The following is a 24,306-nucleotide window of genomic DNA, read 5'->3' as shown; positions in this document are numbered from 1 at the left end:
ATGGCACCAAAGGATTTAATCATTGATGGAGCAAAGTTTGTTCCAAACAACTATGCTGCAATTCTTGATCATGCTGAAGCTCCATCTGAATTGCATTTTGTGCAAGATCTTCTTGCACATAGTGAGGTTGGGTACGCCTTAACTCAGCCTGAATTATTTTCAAGTCAACAAGTTCTGCGGTTCTGGAGGACTGGAGTTTATGATGATGGTGGTAAATGAGGAACTCCCAGTATTATCTTCCAAGTGGGTGATTCTTCCTATGTAGTCACTCCTGGTACAGTACGAAGAGCATTACATCTTCCAGAAGATTGTACCTTCTCTATACTAGAGGAATCAGAACTTCGGGGGTTAATGACTGATTTGGGATATGAAAAGAGTCTGACGAAACTTGGACAGTTGAAACGGGCTAATATCAGAAGAGAATGGAGTTTCTTCTTCGATTGCATCACCAAGGCTTTTGGCAACAAGTGTTCAAATTTTGATGCCATCCCAATTCTGAGTCAGCACATCGGTTAGTCAGCACTCAAACCCCACCTTTTAAGGTTGCAAAAAGGTACTTTAACGACCTGATAAATGCTGACACAAAGAAATCAATGGTGACACAATTACAGATTCCTCAGTCTGTGAAACAGATTCTGGTAAATGCTGATCCTGCTACTTACAAATCTGTTTACTCAAATGTTCAACCAACTCACCATAACCAAAATCCATCAACCTCAGTCCCTACCTCTCATTCTACTCAACCTACCCTCAGAACTTATCTCAAATCCTATCTCTCCACTTCACAGACTGCTCAACCTTCTTCTTCAGCACCTACTGTGAAGTCTACATCCTCTAAGCCAAAGAGAACAAAGACTGTTCCTCAAACATCTCAGAAGAAGAGGAGGATTACTTTGAGAGATGAATCAGATTCTGAGGATCAGATTCCCTCTTCAGAACCTGTGGTAGATGAAGCTGAGAAGGCAACTTCTCAGAAGGATTCTGCAATTGGGGGTTCTAGGCTTCTAAAGAGGCTTAGACGTATGACGGTTCCTGAAACTCCCAAGGAATCCAAATCAACAAGGAAGTACAAGAAACAGAGGGCACAGAGGCCAGTTTCAGATGATGAGGAGGAAGCGGCTAAGGAAGGGGATCAGGAATCTCTGATCTCACAAGACAAGGAATTTGCTCCAGTCACTTCTTCTCCATCAACTCCATCTCAGGAACCTGTATCTGACAAGGCTAATTCACCTTCTATGTCTCTTGTTGATCCAGGCAGAAGTGCTGAAATTAATATTCAGAACCTGGTTGTGCCTAAAATACTTTTCTTAGAAGCTCCAACAGCAAATAATCCTTGCACAACACCTGTTACTGATGCTGTTCAAACTCCTGAGGTATCACTAACACCTTCTTTGCATCAAGATGCTGATGATCAGATTTTAGGTGAGCATCAGGATATGGCGGTTGATCAGAACTTAGTATCAGATCAGCAATTAGAGGATGTTGAAGCCTCCATTGCTACTCACACAGTTGTCTTATCAGAAGATACTGATTCTCTAAGTTCTGATGCAAATGTTGGAGATACTGGTGAAGCTGCTACAACTGTAGATGCTGATAAAGCAGGTCCTTCAGGACATACTCCTCCACTGACTCTTCCTAAGTCTGAACTGGTAAAGGAGTTTGTTATCAGGGATGCACCAGTACCTTGGAGTGAAACTCCTGCAGGTCAGGAGTGGACTAAGGAATGGAACTCAGTTTCATGTGTTCCAAATGCTTTACATCTTGCTGAGCACTTGACTAAAGCTGATGAAATGTTACATTCTGATGATTTTAAAATCCAGCTTAGAGTCACTGCATTGAGTACTAAACATCTACAAGGTCTTCATTCCAACACTCATGCAGAGCTACACAAGATTCAGGAGAACTTTATCAAACAGGAACAAGTTTGGAAAATTGATAAGAAAAAGTTCTTCCAACCTACCATTGACAGGGTTGCTTATATTGAGAAAACTCAAGAGAAGCAACAAGCTCAGATTGATCAAATTCTGACAAATCAAGCTTCTCAGCAATCGCAACTTACTGAAATCCAGACCTCAGTGGAACTACTTATCTCTCTTTTATTACCTGCTGATGCCAAAAAGGGGGAGAAGGTAATTAAGTCCAAATGCAAAACCAACAAGTCACTGCAAGGAAAGGATGATGGAAAAGATGACCAAGGAAACTCTGGAATGGGTAGTGGTCATAGTCAAGGTAGAAGGTTTACATCAAGACAAGCTAGTCACAGAACAAGTTCTGATACTGGGAAAAGAATAAGTTCTGCTGCTGGTAAAAGGATAAGTTCTGATGAACTTCTAGATCTTGATGAGGAAATGTCAAGACAGTTATTTCTTCAAGAAAATCCAGGGATGGACTTGGAAAGTTTAAAGGAAGAAGAAGCCAGACTTAAATCAGAGAAAGTCACATCTAAATCTGAAGCTTCTGGTAAAAAGTTACTTCCAAAACCTAAAGGCATTGTGATCAAAGAAAGGATACATACTGAAGAAACTTTGGCTAGATCACAACCACAGATAGATCCAAGATCCAAGGGTAAAGAAAAGGTTGGTGAACCTATCAAGCCTTATGTACCTCCTGAGGAAGAAGAAATTACTGATGGAAAAGATAATCTTGCTCTGACTTCAAGAAAAGTTCTTAAAACAACCTCTGACATGGCTCAAGTTGTTCAGAGTCAAGAAATTGTAAGTTCTGATATTCAGAAGAAGCAAGTAACCTCTGACAGTGCTCAAGTTAACTTGATATCAGAAAATAAATCTAAAACACTCCTACCAGGATTCACTAAAGCAAAACAGACTCAATCTTTGAAGACTACTTCAAGTGGTTTTGAAGCAAGAGTAGTTACTGGAAAGGAAGCTAGAGATAAAACTGGATTGGGAAGTGCTGATGAAAGAAGAGTACACAACACTACCGATGATCCAACTTCCTTGAGTGAACCAGGTATTGGAGCAACTCCTGAGAGATTGAATCAACTAGAATCTGTATAGATGGTTTACCATACCTACTTGAAAGAATACATCATGTTGTATTTCATGACAGATGGTAGGGTTTATCATATAAGACAAAATGCCATTCCATTGAAGTATTTTGAAGAATTGGAGCATGTATTATTCTTACTTCAAGTGGATGACAGAATAACAGAGACTGCTGCAAACTACTTAAAAGAACAGATTCAGAGACAGAAAAGACTTTATTCTGTTAAGTCTGACAGCAGATATGTTCCAAAGTACAGAAATCACAATGGTGATATTGTTGATATGAAGCCTAATACTGCACAGATCAGAACATATCTTGGTATTAAGGGGCTTGAATTCAATCTAGAGTCTAATAAAGCTTATGTTATAAGACTAGATCGGGAGTTGAGAAAAGCAAAGATTAATGATCTCAGAGCTGCAATATTTCAAACTGGTGAAGATACTGCAGAGCTTAAAGATGTCAAACGGAGAATGATTGATGAACTCAGATATGCTGAGAAATGTTTGCTGAAAAATTATCTCAGAACAACTCCTGACATCAGAGAGATCAGAAAATGATGAAGCCAAGTCGAAGATCTACAACTGCTTAAATTCTGATATTTATACAGATTGAAGTTGTTATCAGAAGTTGAATTGGTAAAAACTTTAAGGACTGTAAGTTGTAGTTATCTTGTCTATTTCTCATGCATTTGTACTTAATGTTTTTGACATCCTCAAATATCTGTTAAACTTGTATATTTTGCTAATTTACAAGTTGGGGGAGATTGTTAGATATATTTGATAATGTCATGGCTAATATGTTTTATGTTTAGATTTCAGATCTTATTTGAACAGGACAAATCAGTACTTATACTGGACGACAGAACTTAAGGGATATCAGTACTTATGTTATCAGGAGATAAGCATCAGGAGATAGATATCAGAACTTAAGTGCTGAAGGACGATCAGATAAGGACAGTAGCTGATTAAAGTTAAGAAGATCAAGATAAACATAAGAAGAGATATGCATGAAGAAGGAATTCCGTGAAGAATGGAATACTTGGAATAGAAGATATCTGATTGATATATATTAGGAAGCAGAATTATATTCCATATCAATTAGCGATTATCTTGTAACTGTGTAGTATATAAACACAGACATAGGGTTTACACTACAAGTGTTATCATTATCGAGAATATTATTTACTATAACCCTAGCAGCTCTCGTGATATTTTGTTCATCACTGAGAGATAACAGTTCTAGATTGTAACAGAGTTTATTGTTTAAATAAAGTTTGTTTTATGTTACATAAGTTCTTGAAGTTTGATTTGATTGTAATAAACACTGTATTCACCCCCTCTACAGTGAAAGTGTGACCTAACAGTCTATGTGCCAAGGTAAATTTATAGATAAAAATGAGGAAGAAGCTTGGAAATTTTTTGAGGAGTTAGCTGAAAAACAATGTTGTGGGAGTCAACTAGGGAACCCAATCTTGAATCTGAAAGATCTAAAGGGCTTACACGTAGTTGGTAATTCTATTGCAACCGAAGCTAAGTTAGTTACACTCACTAAACGTCTAGAAGCCTTAGAAACCAACAATGTGTCTTCTCAATTCTCAATCTGTTCAAACTGTAGTTCTCTTAATCATGTAATAGACAATTGCCCTGAAATTGAACAAGTCAATTCCATGTTTCAACCTAGAGTTAGGAATGATCCTAATTCATATCCTCCTCAAACCCTTGGTCATTATCCTAACTCAGCCCCTTGAATCCTCCTGGTTTTAGTGAACCTGATAAGCGTTTGTATTCCTTGGAGAAGAGTATTGAGGCGTTATTGAAATCTCAAGCTAATATAACTCATTCTCAACAATCTTTCATGCAAACTCTGACCCAAGATAGACAGTTGCTAAATTCAAACACACAAGCTATATCTAAGCTAGAGTTCTAAGTTAGTCAATTGGCAAACACCATCAGTGAGAGAGAGAAAAATCATTTCCCTAGTCAACCCGAGGCTAATCCTAAATTTTATCCATACCAAAAGTCTCATGAAATTGTAAACTCTGTCATCTCTCTAAGGTCTGGCAATCAATTCGACAATCATGCTGGTATTAATAGTCATCACGAAGATAAACTAACATCTGAACCAAATCATCTACTCTTGAATCTTAGTCTTCAACAACCTTCCAATCCAAATCCTGAAAATTCTAAATCTAATGAGTCATCACCATCCAAAGAACCACCTTCAAAACCCCAATTTGATGTGTCTAGTGAAAAAGTCTTTAAGCCGAAAGTTTTGTTTCCTCAAAGACTTATGTCAAACAAACAATCTGCTCAGTTAGATAAGATTTTGGAAGTCTTTAAGCAAGTCAAGATCAACATTCTTCTTTTAGATGCAATTCAACAAGTTCCCTCTTATGCTAAGTGTCTAAAAGATTTATGTACTCATAAAAGAACCAATCATGTTCCTAAGAAAGCTTTACTAACCTCTCATGTTAGTTCTATATTGTCAAATCAAATTCCTATGAAGTATAATGATCCTGGTTGTCCTACCATCTCTTGCGTCATAGATAATACCTTCATTGATAAAGCTTTACTCGATTTAGGAGCTAGCGTGAATCTTCTTCCATTATATGTCTATCAAGCTTTGGGTTTAGGTGAACTTAAAAAGACTAGTGTCACTCTTCAATAGATGATCGTTCTGTTAAAACTCCTAAGGGTATAGTTGAAGATATGTTGATTAAGATTGGTGATTTTGTCTTCCCTATTTATTTCGTTGTTCTAGAAACTGAACCGGTCAAAATGTCAAAAATCAAATCCCCATCATTTTAGGAAGGCTTTTTCTTGCCACCTCTAATGCTTTGATTAACTATAGAAATGGTTCGATGAAACTCATATTTGAAAATATATCGATAGATTTGAATATCTTTAATGTAGTAAATCAACCTAATGAGCTTTTTGAACAGCCTGTAGGAATTAACTTGATAGATAAGGTTGTATCTTGGTCGAATCTTGAGGATAATGTAATTGAGTCTCTTTTTGAAGAAGATATTTTGCGTGAGTATGAGAGCAATAGAGAACTTCATGAGTTATATAAGAATTTCACTTGTGATGAGATGTTAGAGGAATTGAATGCCATTTGTTCTAATCATGAAAACCAAGTTGAGGATAGTTATTTTGATCCTAAGACCATTGTTAAGACTTCTGTTAGTAAGCCACCCGCACTTGATCCGATTCAATCATTTTCCACTCTTAATCAATCATTGGTAGTTAATAATGAAACTCATGATGTTCTTATTTCTAGTAGCAAAGTTCATAACCAAGAATTTCAAGTCATTAATTTTCTTGAACAACATAAAGAAGCGTCTAATTGGTCTATGAATGATGTTAGTGCTATGAGTTTTATTTTGATGCATGATCTTATCTCTCTAGTGGATAATGTTGTTCTTATGGGTGAGTTTCACATGTGTGTTGATTGTGTTACGAAGGTAGTTTTTCCACGATCTGATATTGGTTAATAATTTTTTTTTGTGTTTCCCATAGTGAAGTGTAGGTATGGGGGAGTAATTATGTGTGTGTGTATGTGTGTGTGTTATAGGTAATTTTGTTTCTCCGTCATGCCTTGATCAGGTATTCTCGTCCTTTTACTTTGTCATTTTTCTCTCATTTGCATTCATTGAGGACAAAGTATGATTTAGGTATGGGGGAGGGGTTTAGTAGTACTTATATAAAAAAAATGAAAAAATTCAAAAAAATCAGAGATATTTTAGCTAAGTTGTCCATTCCACTCTTTTACTTTAATACTTGTTGGTGTTAGCAGTTTTTCAAAACTTATATATATATATATAATGTCTTGAGATGATTTGTACATAGTTAAGTAAGGTTGTCTTCATGAAACTTGTGTCGAACGAATTTTTGCTTAAGAGTCCAAGCGGACACATTTGCACAAGGTCTTTGTTGGAAAGATTGTTTAGGGAAGTTTTCGATATCTGAGATAGAGCCCACATGTTGAAACAATGTCGAATCAAATTTTTGCGAAAAAAAAAAGCAAAAAAAAAAGAAAAAAAAGATACTTGAATAAACTACTTCAATACCTAGTATTCCTCACAAATAAAAAATTGAGATGATGGGCACAAGTAGTATAATTGACTAGTCTTGTTTTGTGGCCTTTGTTATTCGAGTAATTAAGTCCGTAAGGGTATTTCAAAACCTAGTGCCCTAAGACCATCTGGTTTGGGAGTCATTGGCTCAAAGCTCGCTACATGGGTAATATAGAAAGCCTTAGAAAACGGACATTGCACAGTCAATTAGAAAAAAAGAAAAAGAAAAAGAAATGTGAATTTTGGCTAGATACTTGTTTTGATGGAGATTGGGTCCATTCAATTTGGATGAAAAAGAGGAAATGTACTTACTCAATTGATTCTTCATAGACCTACTTTCACAACACACCTTGGGATTGTCTGTAAACGTTCAGAGTCGATATAAATGGATTGTTGATACCTATATCTTGGCTATAATTTGAAGAGTCTTAAAGGCATGTATTTTCCTAAAAATTCTCGTGTTCACACTGATAAATGTTATTGTTGATAGAGTGTGGACACTTGCTAGAGTATTTCACAGATTTTATGGGCATATCTTCTGTAAACCCTTAGGAGACAACACTCCTCTTGTAGAGATCGTCTATGAGTTTAACGGGTTGGTCAACCTAAAATTTCCCGTCACGCCTACGAAAAGGAGCATAGGACTTTTCTTAGTTAGTATTTTCTTTTCGATTTTTCTTGAGGACGAGCAAAAGATAGGTATGGGGGCATTTGATAGGTCCATATTATTGCATATTATTAATACTTATTTTATGTTCGTTTTCGTAATTTTATTAATAAATAAATTATTTTAGTTTGTTTTGTAGGAAAATAAATAAAATCAGAATTTGAGTTGGAAAAGGTGCAAATAAGGAAGGAGGTGGACTATTCTAGAAGTCAAAAGAATTGGAACATAATTAGAATACTTATTGGAGAAGAAGAAAAAAATACTTTAAGAATCCTATTTGTATTTATATGGGTCTCCCCTCTTGTATTTTACAAACCGAAGACATCCCAACACACCCAAAGACAACCCAACACACCCCCAAGACACCCAATTAGTTATTTGTTTTGTTCATCCTTTTATCATGTGTAGCTAAATTTGTTCCCTAGGATGAAGATGAAGTTAATTTAATTTTCTTTGATATCTTCTCGTTCCTATTATTTGATTCACATGATTTTTCTTGGTACTTAATTGTTTAATTAACAAAGTGATTTTGATATATTATTGTCACCGGATTTATTTTTCATAGTCTATGTTTACTCCATGAAATTTTGATGGGTTATTGTTAGATAACAAGTATATGCTTGTTTCGTTAATTAAAATTTATTTGTAAAGAAAAGAGAATTGATTTTAGGGCAAGTTCATATTAATTGTGATTGATTAACGGATTCAGATTCCTAGGTTTTCCATATTATTTGATCTATTTGCTAATTAGGTTAATTCAAACTCCTCTCAAATCTTATTGTCTAGTTCACGTGAATTTAAATTGTTAGGGTTTTGAAGATTCATAGTCTTTGTGGACCGACCTGTATTTGCTACAATAACCGTTGTTCACTTGTAGTTATTTTACACATCAGTTATTTTCTCGACCGATGTCTAGTGTTTGCAGTAACATCGTTTTAGAAATAACTGATGTCTAAGGATGTTGTAACGTCGGTTTCCTGACCAACCGATGTCTAAACCGATGTTATATCCTGTTTTTCTAGTAGTGTTGGGTTGAAAAATGGGCCGGATCCTTACAAAAAGTCTTGAACGTATTTTTACAAAATAAATAATGACATTTTAAAAGAAAAAAATATATATTAGCAATAACTATTACATGTTGGAATATTTATCAATAAATACGCCAAAATTGATATTCTTGACAATTTCCTAAAAAATTACCGAGTTTCGTTTGATTTTATTTCGGCTCTATCTTAAGTTCTATAAATAAGATTTTGACGATTTTACAGACCACACGAAACTCATGAAATAATGTTTAATTCAATTATTTTTTTAAAAATTTGTTCAAAAAAATTTATCTAGAATTTGATGAAAAGATACAATTACGAATTTTTCATTATTATTCTCTTCAGTTTAGGATAACTACTTATTTTTTGTTTAAATCATTGAAAGGGTAGGGTATTATATTCAATTTATAATAACTACTTATAGCTGGTTATAGAATATTCCTTTATTTTAGATCCAACGGTTATGATTAATTTGTTTAAAGATCTAATGTTCCATATTAAATTGATGTTACAATAACCATACCTGCTAAATATTCGGATAAAATCCCATCTATACTATCTATACTATATTATAATATACAAAACATTAAAAGTTCGGTAGTCAGTCGGTCGGTACTTGCTGAAATTACTTAATTACCCTTATTTAATTTTTTTACTATAGTATAATAGGTAAAATATTAAAAGTTTGGTAGTCGGTCGGTCGGTACTTGCTGAAATTACTTTTTTTTTACTTAATTATTTTTTATTAATAATTATTTTGACTATTTATTTGTTTTTCAGTAATCGCATAAAAAATTAAAAATAAACATATAATCAAAAGGTGCATTTCTTTCCCTGCTGATTCAGACAACAGATTTAGAAATTAGCTTATAAATCATTATCATATTCATGCCGACGAGTATGGGTCGTATCTTTCGTGATATTATTTATCTTTTCTGAATAATAATTAGGATAATTATACATACATGATTTAACTAATTTTTTTAATATATCACCTTCTTAGTAATTTTTTATAAATATATAATGTAAATAGAAATATTTATTAAAGTAATTTATAATTTGGATAACAATAAAAACACCATCCAGTTAAATAATTATATAATTCAATTAAACAATCAAAAAATTATGAATTTTTTAGGACCGATTTTATAATTAGCGGTTAGCCGTTAATTATAGCATTTTGAATTAGTTGTTTTAAATAGCTGATTGGACAAAACTGTCTGAATTAATAGTTTGAATTTAGCTGTTTTGAATAGATATTTCGATTCAACCAATTCAATTTATAATTTATATTGACCAATTTATTTAAAATATAAAATAGATATTATAAATATTTATATTTTATACTATCAGAAGATAATTTGTTGCTCAGTAATAATGGTCTCACGATGAACAAAATAAGTTGGGCTAAAACAAAATTATAATATTGACCCATACTAAAATAAAATTAAAAATAAACTAAATATGATTAGATAGATTTGGTTGGTATAATATATCTATAAAATACTATTGATCCGATTAAAAGCATTATAAGATTAAATCAGAATAAAATAAAATAATATATACTATTTATCCAGGTTAAAAAATATTATACAATTGATCTAAATTGTACAAAATTAAAATCAAAATATAATTCAACCGATTAATATAAAATCATATATGATATTTATCCAGACTAAAGTAAAATTATCTTATTGAACTGGGCATAAAAAGATTAAGATCAAAATAAAAATGCGAGTTGGATTGGGTAGCTTAATGGGTCTCAAGTTAAAACACAATAATTTTTTTTTTTGAAAAAAACGCACTTGCATATATTAAACTTCTTCAGAAATAAGGTTACAAGCAATATGATACCACTATTGAAGACCTGACAAAGAATACGTGACTCCAGCTAACATATGAGCAACCGTATTCGCAGACCTATGAACAAACACTACTAACACTTCCTCAAAGTGTTTAATTTCTTCCCTACAATCAGCAACAATTGTATCAAAAAATGATCGCCCCATACTTCCATTTACTGCATCAACTAACAGCTTACAGTCAGACTCAAAAATACATCTAGTATTCCTCCATGCTCGTCCATTGCAGTGCCTCTCACAGACTCACCGCCTCAGCCATTCGCGGTTGCATACTTCCCTCTATTACATTACTCCGAGCACTAAGAAATTTTTCGTTGCATCCCGAATAACACAACCCACACCAACAAAGTTTTTGTTTTGCTTACACGCAGCATCAATATTCACCTTTACCCAGTCTGTGGGTGGTTTACTCCATATACGATCGCCTACCTGCATCTGTGATGGGCTCGTAACTGCTTCTGCCTTCGCCTTTTTCCAATCTGTCAACATATTAAACGCCATTGCTTTCATACCAAATACAGACTGATTTACACGATCCCATACCCATTGATTACGTCTGTACCAGAGACCCCAACATAGTAAGCCCACCAATGCACATTGATCTTTATTTATCATATCAAACACCCTTTGCAGTATAGTCATAACAGTATATGTATAATATTCTGCATATGTGTTTGACACCAGGTACAGTTCAAACTAATATTAACCTGTTTAATATGCAGAGCAGCAGCTGTAGGGATACAATTACGACACGCACACCAAATAAAGTTTGTAACTTTTCCTGGCAGATTAAGATCCCACAACTTCCTCCAAAAACGCCAAATAAAGTTTGTAACTTTCCCTGGCAGATTAAGATCCCACAACTTCCTCCAAAACCTCCTTTCAGCGCACTCCTTCTCTCCCTGTAATTGTCTGTAATAATTTAAACTATTGATTAAAGATAAAATTATAGTTTAAACATAATAAGTTGAAAAACTATATTTAAAAATAATTTATTTTAGCTCATTTTATTAAAAAAAATCTGATTTATAAATAAATTATTCAAACCCTTACATATTTATCTACTTATCATTTATAAATCAATAAATGTAAGTAATAAATTTATTATTTTAAGATCAACCGGTCATAGATTCAGACCCCCGGTTGGCATAAAAATCTCTTAAAACATCACAAAAATCCCTGACAAAGAAAAAGGGCTTGTAAATTTATCAATCAACAAGTCATGAAATTGACATGGAACAAGAACAAGAAGAAGCGCCCTCTCTCATTTACAAATCTCCCTTTCCAAGAAGAAGAAGAAGAAGATGGTAACCATAATCTCAACACCAAGAACAATAAAAATAATGATAATTCTAAACATTCACACACATCTTCTTCCGATGATCAACACTCAGCCGCCAAACTAGCCCACTCGTTTCGAGACCAAGGTAACAAGCTTGCCGAGGTACTTACTTCACTCTCTTTCTTTCTCTCTCTAACATATCCCTTTAATATTTCTCACTTATGTAACAATATGGTACACTTCATGTATTAATTGCTATTACCAGCTACACGTACTACACTAGAACCTCCATTAATTGATACCCCATAGATAAATTCATGTTTTTTAAGGTCCCAATTAAAGGGACAATGTATTTTTGGTCTCTTAGATTAATAAATGAATTGAAGTCTTTCGTTTCAGAGATATTCTTTTATTCGGGTTTAAATGTATTTCCCAATTATCCCACATTTGGTTTTAAAGTGATTAGGGTTTTTGTAGATGAGTTTTGTCATTTTAGATGATTAGATCAACCTATGTCCAAATTAAGTTTCTTGTTATGTTCAATTTTAAGTTATGACTTGAAACTAATTAATTAGTTAGAGTTTAAGATCGTTTGTAATGTTGTCTTCATTCTATTTGTCACTTTTACGTTCATTTGCCATTTTTCATAGTTTAATGTGTATTAAGATAGTTTGTAATGGTGTCTTCATTCTATTTGTCACTTTTACGTTCATTTGCCAATTTTCATAGTTTAATGTGTTTTTTAAGTACCAGGGGCAGGCGAGGTGAAAATTGAACTCTTGCCTTGTGCTCTCCTTGATTCTCCTCTTTTCCATTTTTATAACTCAGAACTTATGTATTACTCGTCCTAGACTCCTAGTTAAATTAGGAATACTTCTTATAACTTATAAGTCATAAACCAACATTAAATTAAGAGCTGTATTTCAAAAATAAGCCAAATGAGTCCGACAGGGCCTGTTTGGCAAATCTTATAAGTCAACTTAATGACTTATAAGCTCGCAACAGTTTATCAACGTGTGTTTGTCGACCCAACTTATAAGTTTAATTTACAACTTATAAGCTGATAAGTTGAATGTTAGTAATGACGTACTTTTTCTCAACTTATTTTGATTTTTCGCCTTTTTATTAAATTTAATTTTAAGAGACATATTTTTAAATGTTGATCTAACTTAAAATAAAAGAATTATGATAATTTTATTTAAAAATTATGCATTTTAGTTCATTTTTGTTAAAAAAATTCTGACTTATAAGTAAATTATCCAAACACTTATATAACTTATAAGTATTTATCTACTTATCACTTATAAGTCACTTATTCATGAGTCATAAGTTACTTATCTTAAGATTTCCCAAAGGGGTAGAAATTTTTTGACTAGACATCCCATGTTGGACCTCTATTATATATGATACCACCTATATTTCTTGCATCAAATCTCTCACACCGGACATAATTCAGATGAAGAAAGTCACCCTTCCACATTTACGGTTTAAAATGCATACACGACTCTTTTATGGATCATGCTAATACTGCTTCTATTCTGAACCATTGACCTGATAATTATTTCTCAAAAATAATATTATCACTGTAATCTTCTAGGTGAATTTGTTATATGCTTGTTAGTATACATGGAAAGATTTATATGACTTTGTGGGGAATTATGTGCTGCACAGCAATCGATTAGATGTGTAGTTCACTAGGTTGTTTATAGTCTATACCCTATCTTACTCTAAAGTATGCTGTTTCTACTTAGCAAAAAAAATTAAAATTTATATTTAAACTTTCATATATCGACCCTTTATCTGTTTTGATTTGAAGACTGGGAAATACCATGAAGCACTTGGAAAGTGGGAAGCTGCTCTTACTTTAGTGCCTGATAGAGCAGAATTGCATGAACAAAAGGCTCAAGTACTTCTCGAAATAGGGGAAGCATGGAATGCGTTGAAAGCAGCTACTCGTATGTCTTGCTTTTATCTTACATTCCTCGTTTTTTACAATATACTTTTTAAAAAAATTAATAACAGTTAATTATCAGCCTATTCGTCATGGACATGCAACTTTTCTGCTTTAACATCATTCTACTTCTACTTTTTCAGTAGTATGCTCTTTAGAAGTTTATAATTATCATTTTAATATATTTTAAAACAAATAATAAGGTCTTGCATCATGTGCTCTCTATATATTAACATTACATCCAAAACTATCATGTTTGTATTAACTAATAAATCTTGCAGCAAGTCATCATTTACAATTGTCAAACTAATTGGCAGTGTACCCTTCATAAGTTTTTTCTATTAATTGTTATATGTTCACTTATACGCCATGTATTTTGCTTATTGGCAGGAGCTACTGATTGGATCCTTCATGGGCCGAGGTTTGTAAGTTTTACTATATAGAAGGTCTCCTTTAATCACTTAATAATATGTAATACCTGATAATCATTCATGGATTCATTATTGTCCTTTTGCTTAGGCCACTTAAATATTCAACTTTTCTAGTTGTGAGCTTAACAAAATGTCTCCGCTTAGCGATGTGTACTAAAATTCAATTTGTAATTAGACCATTCCAGTTTCGTATGTATTTAACAAATTTTGTTCGTACAATGATTAGTTAGCTTTAAGAAGTATCAAAAAATTGAAATTGCAAGTAATTGATGTGTCGGTTTTGTACTGGGAGAGACCACCCTAAACATAAGAGATCCAGTTCTATGTTTTTAATGATTTGAGAATCATAGAGATAAAAGTTACAGCAATACTATTTTCTTACAAAAAGACAATTTATGGAATAAATTGGTCCAGAGGATTATTACGATTTACGAGCCTACCATCTCTTGAAAGGAAAACCCAACTTACAAGCCTACAGCTAAAATTTCTGGATATGGCCTGAGGCGCCCGGTGGAAAATTAAGTGCAGCAATTTCTTTGACGCTTTTATTGTTTCACCTTTAATATTTTATATTTGTACAATCTACTATCCGCCTCAACTGCCAATCTCATTGGTGTAGTTATGAAACTGTCATGTCATAGTAACTTACCTATCAGCAATTGTATCTCTCAAGGAATTTGCATAAATATCTATTGAAGGCTAATATATTCTGTTTATGTTGGAACTTGGAGGTGTTTCACTTTTATGTTTTTACCACCTCTAATTACTGCCAATCTCATTAGTATAGTTATCAAACTGTCATGGCATAGTAACTGACCTATCAGCATTTGTATCTCTCAAGGAATTTGCATATATCTATTGAAGGCTAATTGATTCTGTGTATGTTGGAACTTGGAAGTGTTTCATTTTCATGTTTTTAACACCTCTATTACTTTCAGGCATGGATTACCCTTGGAAGAGCACAACTAAACTTTGGAGAACCCGACAATGCTATTGAGAGTTTTGATAAAGCATTGGCAATCAAGGTACATTTCGGAAACATGAATGTCATATGAAACGTCAAATTTTTATTTCCAGCAAATCCCAATTTAAATGGAGGAATAACGAATGACAAGTGGTGTCTATTGCTTAGCAATAATATAACAGGTATTAGCAGACTATGTTTTTCTTGTATAAACTTCAGCTTTCATGGTAATATGATATTTGTCATGCTGTCAAGTTTTCTGCATAGATATTTTCTTTTATGTGATAGAATTAGTTTCGAACTTTTGTGCTTTAGTAAATTGGGAAATTTCTAATCCAGCTTCAAACCCGACACACCTTTTGTTTCAAATGTCTTGGTGTGAGTGTGTGCTCTAGAATTTATACTTGTATCCGTTTTCTGCATCGCATTCCACCTTAATAAGTTTACTGCTGCTTACAGGCTGATTCTGCAGACGCACAAGATGACAAGCAAACTGCATTACATCTTGTGAAGAAAAGAAGGCAACTTCAGTCAACAGGCTTGAGTGCTACAGAAAATCGATATATGGTTGGAGAGAAGACAGAGTTCTCCTGACATTAGATTAAAGAAAATGTTTGGCCTCGTATTTTAGCACGTACAAAGCAGCACCCTGAGGAAGAGTGCAGTTAACCTACCCTCTAGCCATAGGATCAATGTGCTCTGGGTTAGAGTTGCTACTAAATTACATCAGATATGTTGTACAGTGTACACTAATAAGCCAAAGAAATGGCAGCCTCTGTATCTTCTACGACTTGGTAACTGTTCTATGGAAGTGTCATACTTGAAACTTTCTTGCTTACAGTAGGCAGTTAACATCCGTCGTGATCTGTTGTAGTATTATATTGGTTGCTTGTATTTAGTTGTCTTGTTTACCTATTTATGGTTAGGTTAGTAGTATCTGAATGTGCTTGCAGAGTTTGCTAGTAATTTTAGTCTTTACTGAGCGTTAAGTTCAGAAAAAAAAAAAAAGAATTATGGGCCCAAATCGTAGCAGCACATAATACGAGGGCAAGTTGTAGGAACAAAAATTATAAGAACTGATGGGAAATTGATTATCTAACTAAATAGTAGTAATAAGTTAGTGTCATTCGTTAACAGAATTTCTTATATAACTAGGCCTGGTTTTGTATTTATATTATAATTTTAAATTTTAAATTTTATTGCTATTCAATAAAATCAAAATTTCAAAATTTGTAGGTATCATCATTGCATTTAGACACTGGGAAAATGTTTATTATTTTCAAATTGGACTGAATAGCATTAATCCAATAGTACATTGTATGCCTTTTTGTTAATACAGTACTGACAAATAAACATAGTTGTCCCCAACATTCTGTTTCTCTCTTTAACTGTATATCACAACTAAAGTAAAATAAAGAGGTTCATCAATATAATTACATATATTATCTTTTAAATAAGAGCCTATCTTCATATTGAGAAAGAGGACTGGCACTAGGAATCAAAACTAACAAAAATCCAAGAAGAACAATCAGAAATTAGAAAATGTAATATCAACTCTCAAATTAGTCCTACAAAATAAATGGACACTGAATTAATACGCTAAAATACAGTTTTCCATCCAGTAGCTTGGAAGGAATGCCAAGTACAAGGTAATATTCTAAAAGCTGAAACATGTTATAAGCTCATCAGGGTAACACCATACAGTTACAGAAGAAATTTACATCTAAAAAGTTACACAACCTGATATTAGATCATCAAAGTGTGTGCCAGGATTAGATCTGATATCAGGCCATCAAAGTATGTGTCAGGTCCCCCAGTAATTGTTATACAAATCTACACCCGGAAGCTATGAGTACTGTAAAAAAGGATTAAAAAAAACATGTTACGCCAGGGGCTGCCTGAACCTCCTCGGTTTTCCACTTTACAGTTACAAATCACATCCCACAACGAGATCTTCTTCAATCCTCGCTGTTCAAAGTCTTTGCTGCAGTTAAAAGCATGTCCATCCCACCAGATGTGTCCACCTCCCCTTCCATCTCTTTGCTTACGCCTACTGGTCCATTTCCGTAAGTTCCGTTTCCCTTTTCACTTTTCTTAATTATTTTACATTCAGAATTTGTATATGCCCTCTTTGCCTTGCGTATGCGTTGGATTTCTTCGTCACAGATTGTGCAAAACCATTTTCCCTTGGGGATTGATATACGTGGCGGTTGCATACAGTAAATGTGGAAAGCTTGATCACAACCATCACATAATACAATCTTGTCGTCATCTCGATCAGTTAGACATCCTCTGCATAGACAAGATGGGCAATACCAACAATTACCATAAGAATTCAGCTGCTGAACTGTCAAGCACCTCGTGTGGTAATACTTGTTAGGGCAGAAAGGGTGACCACATGTTCTGAAGTCCTCAACTCCTATGTCAATTTTACAAATTTTGCAGCAAGGCAAACTTGCGTCATCATTTAAGAGCCCATCTTGCTCTAGATCATCATAGCTTTCCACCACTCCCTTCCCATTTGTTGCAAGTCCGTTAACTCCAGTACACGAAGATCGTAGAGCATAAATACTTTCACAGATTACACAGAACTCATGGCGCGATCCTATCCCATTGGATCTGCACTTTGCACAGTGCCAGCTTTTCCGGGAAGCTTCTTGAACAGGTTCAATACAAGAAACATGGTATATGTCTTTACAGGTTTCACATACTATACAATCTCTACCACCCGTTTTCCCTTCACAATGCCTGCATGTACAGGTTCTATTGCAACAGCCTTCTCTTTGATCCACTTTGGAAAGCCCATTAGTTTCTTGCATATGGAACTGTTAAAATAACCAAATTGAGGACATCATTTTATAGAAAACTGAAATCCAGTTGGACAAACTTTTGACATGTATAGACACTAGATACAACCACAGCAGTACAGCACCACTCTCAAGGGAACAAGATAAAACTATTAACTAATTAGACGATAAACAAGTTAGCACAGAGCCAAGTGCAAAGACCAACTCTACAGTAGTTTACCAAGAAAAAAGAAAACAAAAAGAATTAGGAGTTAAATATTCACTTTACAACATCCTGTTTTCCGATTTGAGGACTTAAACTCTCGTTGATCTAATACGTGTTGATCCAATACCTGCTAGTACTACATAAACAAATATAAATATTCTGTTCATGCTGCATCTACAATTTAAACAGAAAATTTTAACCCTATTAGTCATTTTACGACCCTGTCATAAATGATTACGGGAACAAGTGATATATATCCCTGTAATGAATGATTACCCGGACAAGTTAAAACAAAACAAATGAAAAGAAAGACTTCATAGTAGTTTGCAAACAAATCAAAGAGATCAGGAATCAGTGAGTTACATATTCAATTTACAACATCCTGGGGTTTGATTTAGCGACTCTCTTTTACCAACAAAAATGACGCTTCAACTGCTACATCAACAAATATAATCCTTTTTTTCTGGCTGTACTATGCGAGCAGAATATGTATAACTTTGGAATAGTCATACATACTATTCTGATCATAAGATACTACTAGGAAAGACCGACCATCAATTACCAAAACTACTTAAGGTTAGTTTAACAATGCCATACTCTACAGATAACCGAAAGACAAAAATGGTGGTTTTAGAAAGTAACATGTATTCCCATAGAGAACCATTATTGTAAAGAACCACATTGAATGATCTAACTATAGTGGAACCAATAAAAGAACAGTTTTATATTGGTACTTCAAAATTTACTAATGCTTCTTTTATGTGCATAACATCCAATTAACGACGGGGAGTATATTCTTTAATACTAGTTATCTAGCGCCAACACAAGTAAGACTCGGTATGTAAGATATATTGCACCTATATATAATCAGTTCATAAAATCCTTTATTTGGCAGGGGAGCATAGTCTTACAGAATATTTATCTTCCTACATCTAGAATTAGTCCTACATCTGGAAACAGTTCGTTATACCCAATGTATGGACGATAAAGCTGTTACTGCATATATAAATATAAATAAATAAAATATATATTTAAAAAAAATGGACTGAGCCTCTAAACAAACCAAGGGAAAATCTATTACAATCAAGCAAGAGACAACAATATTTTGAGAAATATGGTAGACATGCTGTTTATGACTTCTGGCTCTCCCCGCCTCTTCAAACAAAATTGTAACACTGTACCAAGTTAGTCGGCAGAACACATATACGTAAATCAAAAACAATTTGCAATGAAATTAATCTATACCGTGTTATGACAAGAGGCCCTTGACGTTTCCGAGAGACTCATAGCAACTGTGACAATTTCAGTTCCAACCTTCCGAAGTTTTGTCCATACCTGCAAAACAGAGTAATCTTTATCATACAGAATGTTTCATGCTAAAAAGAAAAAGTATAGCATGCAACAGTATGTTCTATGAGCACGATACACTGGGACGTATGCTTTATTTACATGCAAGAATGCTAAGTCGAGGAGCACCTTTATCACACAGAAGTTAACAGATAACATAAAGCGTTTCAGACAACTGTAAGCAAATGTCTACCGTCTAAACTCTCCACGAGAGCATAAACTAGTTTTTGACAGGCAAAGATATAAGCCCCGAGTTAAATGAAAAAAATTATGTGATATCTGTCCAATTACAAGCTACAGATACACACATACACACACATACACACGCATATATAGACACACACACACACATTCATATACATATGATCCTCCAGGAAAATATTTTAATCAGACCAGAAGCCTGCAAACAAGGCCAGACTGAATAAAACTGAATAAAACCTATGGAAAAGGTTCTGACATTGTAATCACGAGTAATTCAAGACATAATGATGTTTACAGACATCCAGAGTAAATATGAAAAGATAATTTAATTGACACCCGATTTATAGTTCATTTCCGCAAACTAGTTCTTTAAAACTCAAAAAGATGTGATAGATGTCATGGAATTCTAATAATATATGATATGATTTGGTGATCAGCATAAAAACAGAATCACTCCTAAGAAGTTTCATCGAATTCATAAGATGAAATGATACATTAACAGCTGATAGTGTACGACTATAAACAGAGAACTTTCAGCAAACTATTGATGATATTACTGCAATTCGGCCAGCTAGTATGAAAATTTTGTCGAACAAAATTACAACGGAATAAAAGAGGAGAAAGAGAATTTGAAGATCAAAGCTTAATTGAGACAATCTTCAACAAGTGAAAAGAAAAAAATAAGAACATAATGACACATAACGTAAAATTAAAGAGTTATGTGAATATACAACAAAACCGAGTGTAGAGAAACAGTTGAGGAGAGAAATACGGAAGGGAACATATTAAGCGATGGATTGTTCAGAAAATATTATTGTTCATGATCTTTTTAAATAAACTGATGATCCTGGTTTTAATTTTTATTTTATATTTCATACAGGATCAGGGACCAAAAACTAGACATTGTGGTGAGAATTAAGCATATTTATGAAAATATTTAACAAAACCAAGAATCACAAACCCGTTCTATAGATACTGAAAAAACACACTATACCTGTTGAATATCAGAATGAAATAGCATTGGCGAATTTTTGTAGGCCCCCTCGTTGATTCTTGAATTGATTAAACCTAGGTTGAAGAGACTGCTAACATTCATTCCATGAAAATTTCCACAAAGCAACTCACATAGTTCAGCAAATTTAGTTGATATAAGAACACTGAATAGAGCCTGCTTCCACATATCACTTTCCAAATGGGAACTTGATTCATTTGTTGAACCATTTGAAGTTGCACCAACTTGATCCTTATATCCATTATAGGCACCAGAAAACATTCTTTCACCAAGACGAAATTCCTGTAGATTATTCCAATTTTTAGTGACTAGAGTAGACCAGGAAATTCTATAAAAAACGTGAAATGCAAGAAAGAAAGATGATTCAATTTGAGACAAACATGCACCTTTATCGAGCTTGTGCAACTACGTTCATGATTAAATACAAGAGCATCTCGGATACAGTCCTGTAAACCACCTTCTGTCTCACTGAGTGATTGATACATCTGTTCAAGAACAACCTTTGGCCAGTCTTTAACTGAGCATTCATGAGATACATTTGTTGAAGTGTGTGAATCCATTCTAACATCTTGCTTGCAAGAACTACGCAAATGTGGTTCTTTAGTGGACTGCAGTAAATCAAAAAAACTAGATACCTGCAAATGAAAAACAAAAGATATGATAAGAAACATGTTCTCTAGAGTTTACAACAAGAAGAGATTTATACAGCTCCAAGTCAAAAGTCTCAATAAAATCTAAGATACTGTATGCTTTCATCTAGTGATTTTTTACTTTTATATGTAAAATGGTGCACAAAGCCAAATAATATTAACTAACCATTTCCATTTTTTATTGCAATTGACAAATAGGTGAGTAAACAGGTCGATAAGTATGCAATGAATATGTATTGACTAGCTGGATGCTAAATGGTTACTTTATATGAAGCATATATTTCATTATAGTAGATAAGGACCATAAATATAAATTTAAGTTTAAAAGGAAAAAAAACGGTAACACTGACCAAGGAATGAACAAGAAAATTAATATATTTAGAAATATTGAAGATTTTTAGTTGTGATGTAGATTAAATGATGCATTCTAATGTTTAGAGAATGCGACAAACAATCGCACTGGAGAGAGGATGTCATAATGAAAACTGGAAGGGGGCTGGTTTTGTCCAATATAAATTTTCCTCCCCGCTTTCATCCTTTTCATCTTTAGACTATTCAGATTAACGGTCAAGTTTTCATTTAGGACACACCAGTGAATTGTTGAACTAAAGTCAGCATCAAACAAAGTCCACAAACTTACAAATTACGCCCCTTGTTTTTAATTGTGCCCTCCTTGGGCAACATTGATTGTGATCTCATTGGTGTATTCACCTAGGCGGATGTGAGGTTTCCTACCAATTACTCATCTAGACCTACTAGTCTTCTTAAACACACCTTCCTGACGTGTGAAAGAAATTCTTTATTAACAAGAATCCAAACACCGAAATTCTTTTTTTATTTTTATTCCCTATCAATAGTATAACAATTGTGTCTTTATTTTTGGATTTCCCCACTTCCAAACCCTAAATCATGACCTATTCATCTCTCTTTCTATTACCGGGTACCAACAAGGCAACAATGCCTCTCAATAATAAAATATTTCTAACCTAAAAAACAAAATGCTTCTTATCCAACTAAAACAACCACCATGCTTCTGCAACGGTCCGGTGATATTCAATTTTTGGAACTATTGTTCAACCTGGGGTTCTAAATCAATTTAAAGATTTGCAAAAGATAATTAACAAATATCATAAAATCATTTTTCTTATAAACAAAAATTATCAGTACCAATAACTTGGTAGTAATTCACGGTTTCGATACTTTTCTCTAAGCCATTACTGACACATTAAAACCATCAAGTCTCTACATAGATTATTCTTTCAATGTAAACATGTAACGAGATTGCTAAAGGAACTTCAATCTACTGCAAGTCAAAACAAAAGATGTTCCGATACAACTAAGAAACAAAGAGACAAACATAACCAAGTATACAAACCTTATCGGTAACTTGGCTATCTGAATTCCAACTAATGGGTAATTTTTCTGCTGAATCACTATTCATTTTCACACGCTTGCGCCTCCTGTATGTAAACTTTTCCACTGGATTGCCCGAAGAATGAGCAGAATTCCCCTCGCCACCAACCCCATTATCAGTTTCAATCACAGACCCATTATTGAGTGTCTCACTCTCCATCTCCACATCCTTTTCACAATTACTGTTTCTTTCTACATCTTCATTGGCCATAATTTCAATCACAGACCCATTGTTGAGTGCCTCACTCTCCATCTCCACACCCTTTTCGCAATTAACTTTTCTTTTTATATTTTCATTAGCCGTAATTTCAATTACAGACCCATTATTGAGTGCCTCGCTCTCCATCTCCACAACCTTTTCGAAATTACCGTTTCTTTCTAAATCTTCATTAACCATAATTTCAATCACAGACCCATTGTTGAGTGCCTCACTCTCCATCTCCACACCCTTTTCGCCATTACTATTTCTTTCTACATCTTCATTAACCATGCCGAAAAATCTACAACAGAAACAAAGTAAACCCTAATTCCCAAAACAATCAGAATTGAAAAAAGTGGGACAAAATCAACACTTTCAATTAATAATAACAAGAAATAACTAATCTTTTTTGTTATAAAAACAAGAACATCTAATACAATTTACCAAAGTTCAATCCTTTTATTCACAAATAACAAGAAAGAACAAATCTTTGAACCACAAATAACAAGAAAGAACAAATTGTTTTAATAGGGCAGAAATAAAATCTTTAAATTACCAACTTTTCTGCAATATAACCAAGAATTATAACATAGTTGACCTAAAGTTCAAATCTTTAAGCATCAAGATAACAGAAATTGCATAAACATCTATACATACACACATAAATTCATACTTTATATCTATCTTTACACAAGAAAGATAAAGATAATGGAAAAAAGACTTACATGGGTTTGGAGATTTACAGGTCTTGAATATGTGTCTGAACTGGGGAAGAACTCACCGACTGTGATATATATATAAATTCTATTTATCCAAGAGTGTATGTCTGTGTGTATAATGTGTGTATAAATTTTATTGGATTTGAATGCAGAAAATGGGGGGTTAAGCTGCCTAGTTGGATACGGGTACGGATCGGTTTGTAAATTATGGTATATCCCTGCCCGCTTTCTTCAGATCTTGAGAGTCAACACTCAATTTAGGCATTTACAGGAGTCATTTTTAGTATGCCAGTCTCCAAATCCAATATACATGTTTTAAAAATAGGCCGATATCGGAGTTCGGACGGTTCCGTTTCGATCAGGTCAAAGTACGATTTTTTAAAAATCGGTTAAAAGTCGGATATTTCGGAAAAAATCGGTCGAATCGGGTCAAAAAACGGTTGAATCGGTCAAAGTTTAAAAATTAAAA

At 33.8% G+C, this 24,306-nt stretch overlaps 2 protein-coding genes across 3 annotated transcripts; one reads left to right on the top strand and one right to left on the bottom strand.

The window, feature by feature from the left end:
• Positions 1–11,810: 11,810 nt before the first annotated feature.
• LOC141712271 (uncharacterized) lies at positions 11,811–16,110 on the top strand. Its single transcript, XM_074515143.1, has 5 exons — positions 11,811–12,100; positions 13,755–13,893; positions 14,280–14,314; positions 15,259–15,345; positions 15,744–16,110. Exons 1-5 carry the CDS (start codon positions 11,879–11,881, stop codon positions 15,876–15,878), a joined length of 618 nt encoding a protein of 205 aa, XP_074371244.1. The 5' UTR covers positions 11,811–11,878; the 3' UTR covers positions 15,879–16,110.
• A 688-nt stretch (positions 16,111–16,798) lies between these two features.
• On the bottom strand, positions 16,799–24,105 carry LOC141712270 (PHD finger protein EHD3-like). Of its 2 annotated transcripts, none has more exons than XM_074515142.1 (6): positions 23,844–24,105; positions 22,882–23,442; positions 21,243–21,491; positions 20,839–21,138; positions 19,542–19,631; positions 16,799–18,109 (listed from the first exon to the last, which is right to left on the bottom strand). In XM_074515142.1, the coding sequence occupies exons 2-6, from the start codon at positions 23,407–23,409 to the stop codon at positions 17,243–17,245; spliced, it is 2,034 nt and encodes a 677-aa protein (XP_074371243.1). In that variant the 5' UTR covers positions 23,410–23,442; positions 23,844–24,105; the 3' UTR covers positions 16,799–17,242. The 2 variants fall into 2 exon arrangements, with proteins under 2 accessions (XP_074371243.1, XP_074371242.1); XM_074515141.1 differs by having other exon boundaries at positions 22,882–23,419.
• Between the last annotated feature and the right edge of the window lie 201 nt (positions 24,106–24,306).

The sequence above is a fragment of the Apium graveolens genome, chromosome 3, assembly GCF_009905375.1.
Source record: "Apium graveolens cultivar Ventura chromosome 3, ASM990537v1, whole genome shotgun sequence".
NCBI lineage: Eukaryota > Viridiplantae > Streptophyta > Magnoliopsida > Apiales > Apiaceae > Apium > Apium graveolens.
This window is presented reverse-complemented; position numbering and strand designations above follow the sequence as displayed.

What these genes read in the sequence shown, in the direction of transcription:
- LOC141712271 (XM_074515143.1), top strand. Translation starts at nt 11,879, where the DNA reads ATGAAATTGACATGGAACAAGAACAAGAAGAAGCGCCCTCTCTCATTT. An exon ending in TGCGTTGAAAGCAGCTACTC is followed by an intron (nt 13,894 to 14,279) that starts GTATGTCTTGCT and finishes GCTTATTGGCAG; the next exon opens with GAGCTACTGATTGGATCCTT. An exon ending in ATAAAGCATTGGCAATCAAG is followed by an intron (nt 15,346 to 15,743) that starts GTACATTTCGGA and finishes TGCTGCTTACAG; the next exon opens with GCTGATTCTGCAGACGCACA.
- LOC141712270 (XM_074515142.1), bottom strand. Translation starts at nt 23,409, where the DNA reads ATGGTTAATGAAGATGTAGAAAGAAATAGTAATGGCGAAAAGGGTGTG. An exon ending in GTTGCACAAGCTCGATAAAG is followed by an intron (nt 21,139 to 21,242) that starts GTGCATGTTTGT and finishes AATAATCTACAG; the next exon opens with GAATTTCGTCTTGGTGAAAG. An exon ending in GGGCCTCTTGTCATAACACG is followed by an intron (nt 18,110 to 19,541) that starts GTATAGATTAAT and finishes TTATTTTAACAG; the next exon opens with TTCCATATGCAAGAAACTAA.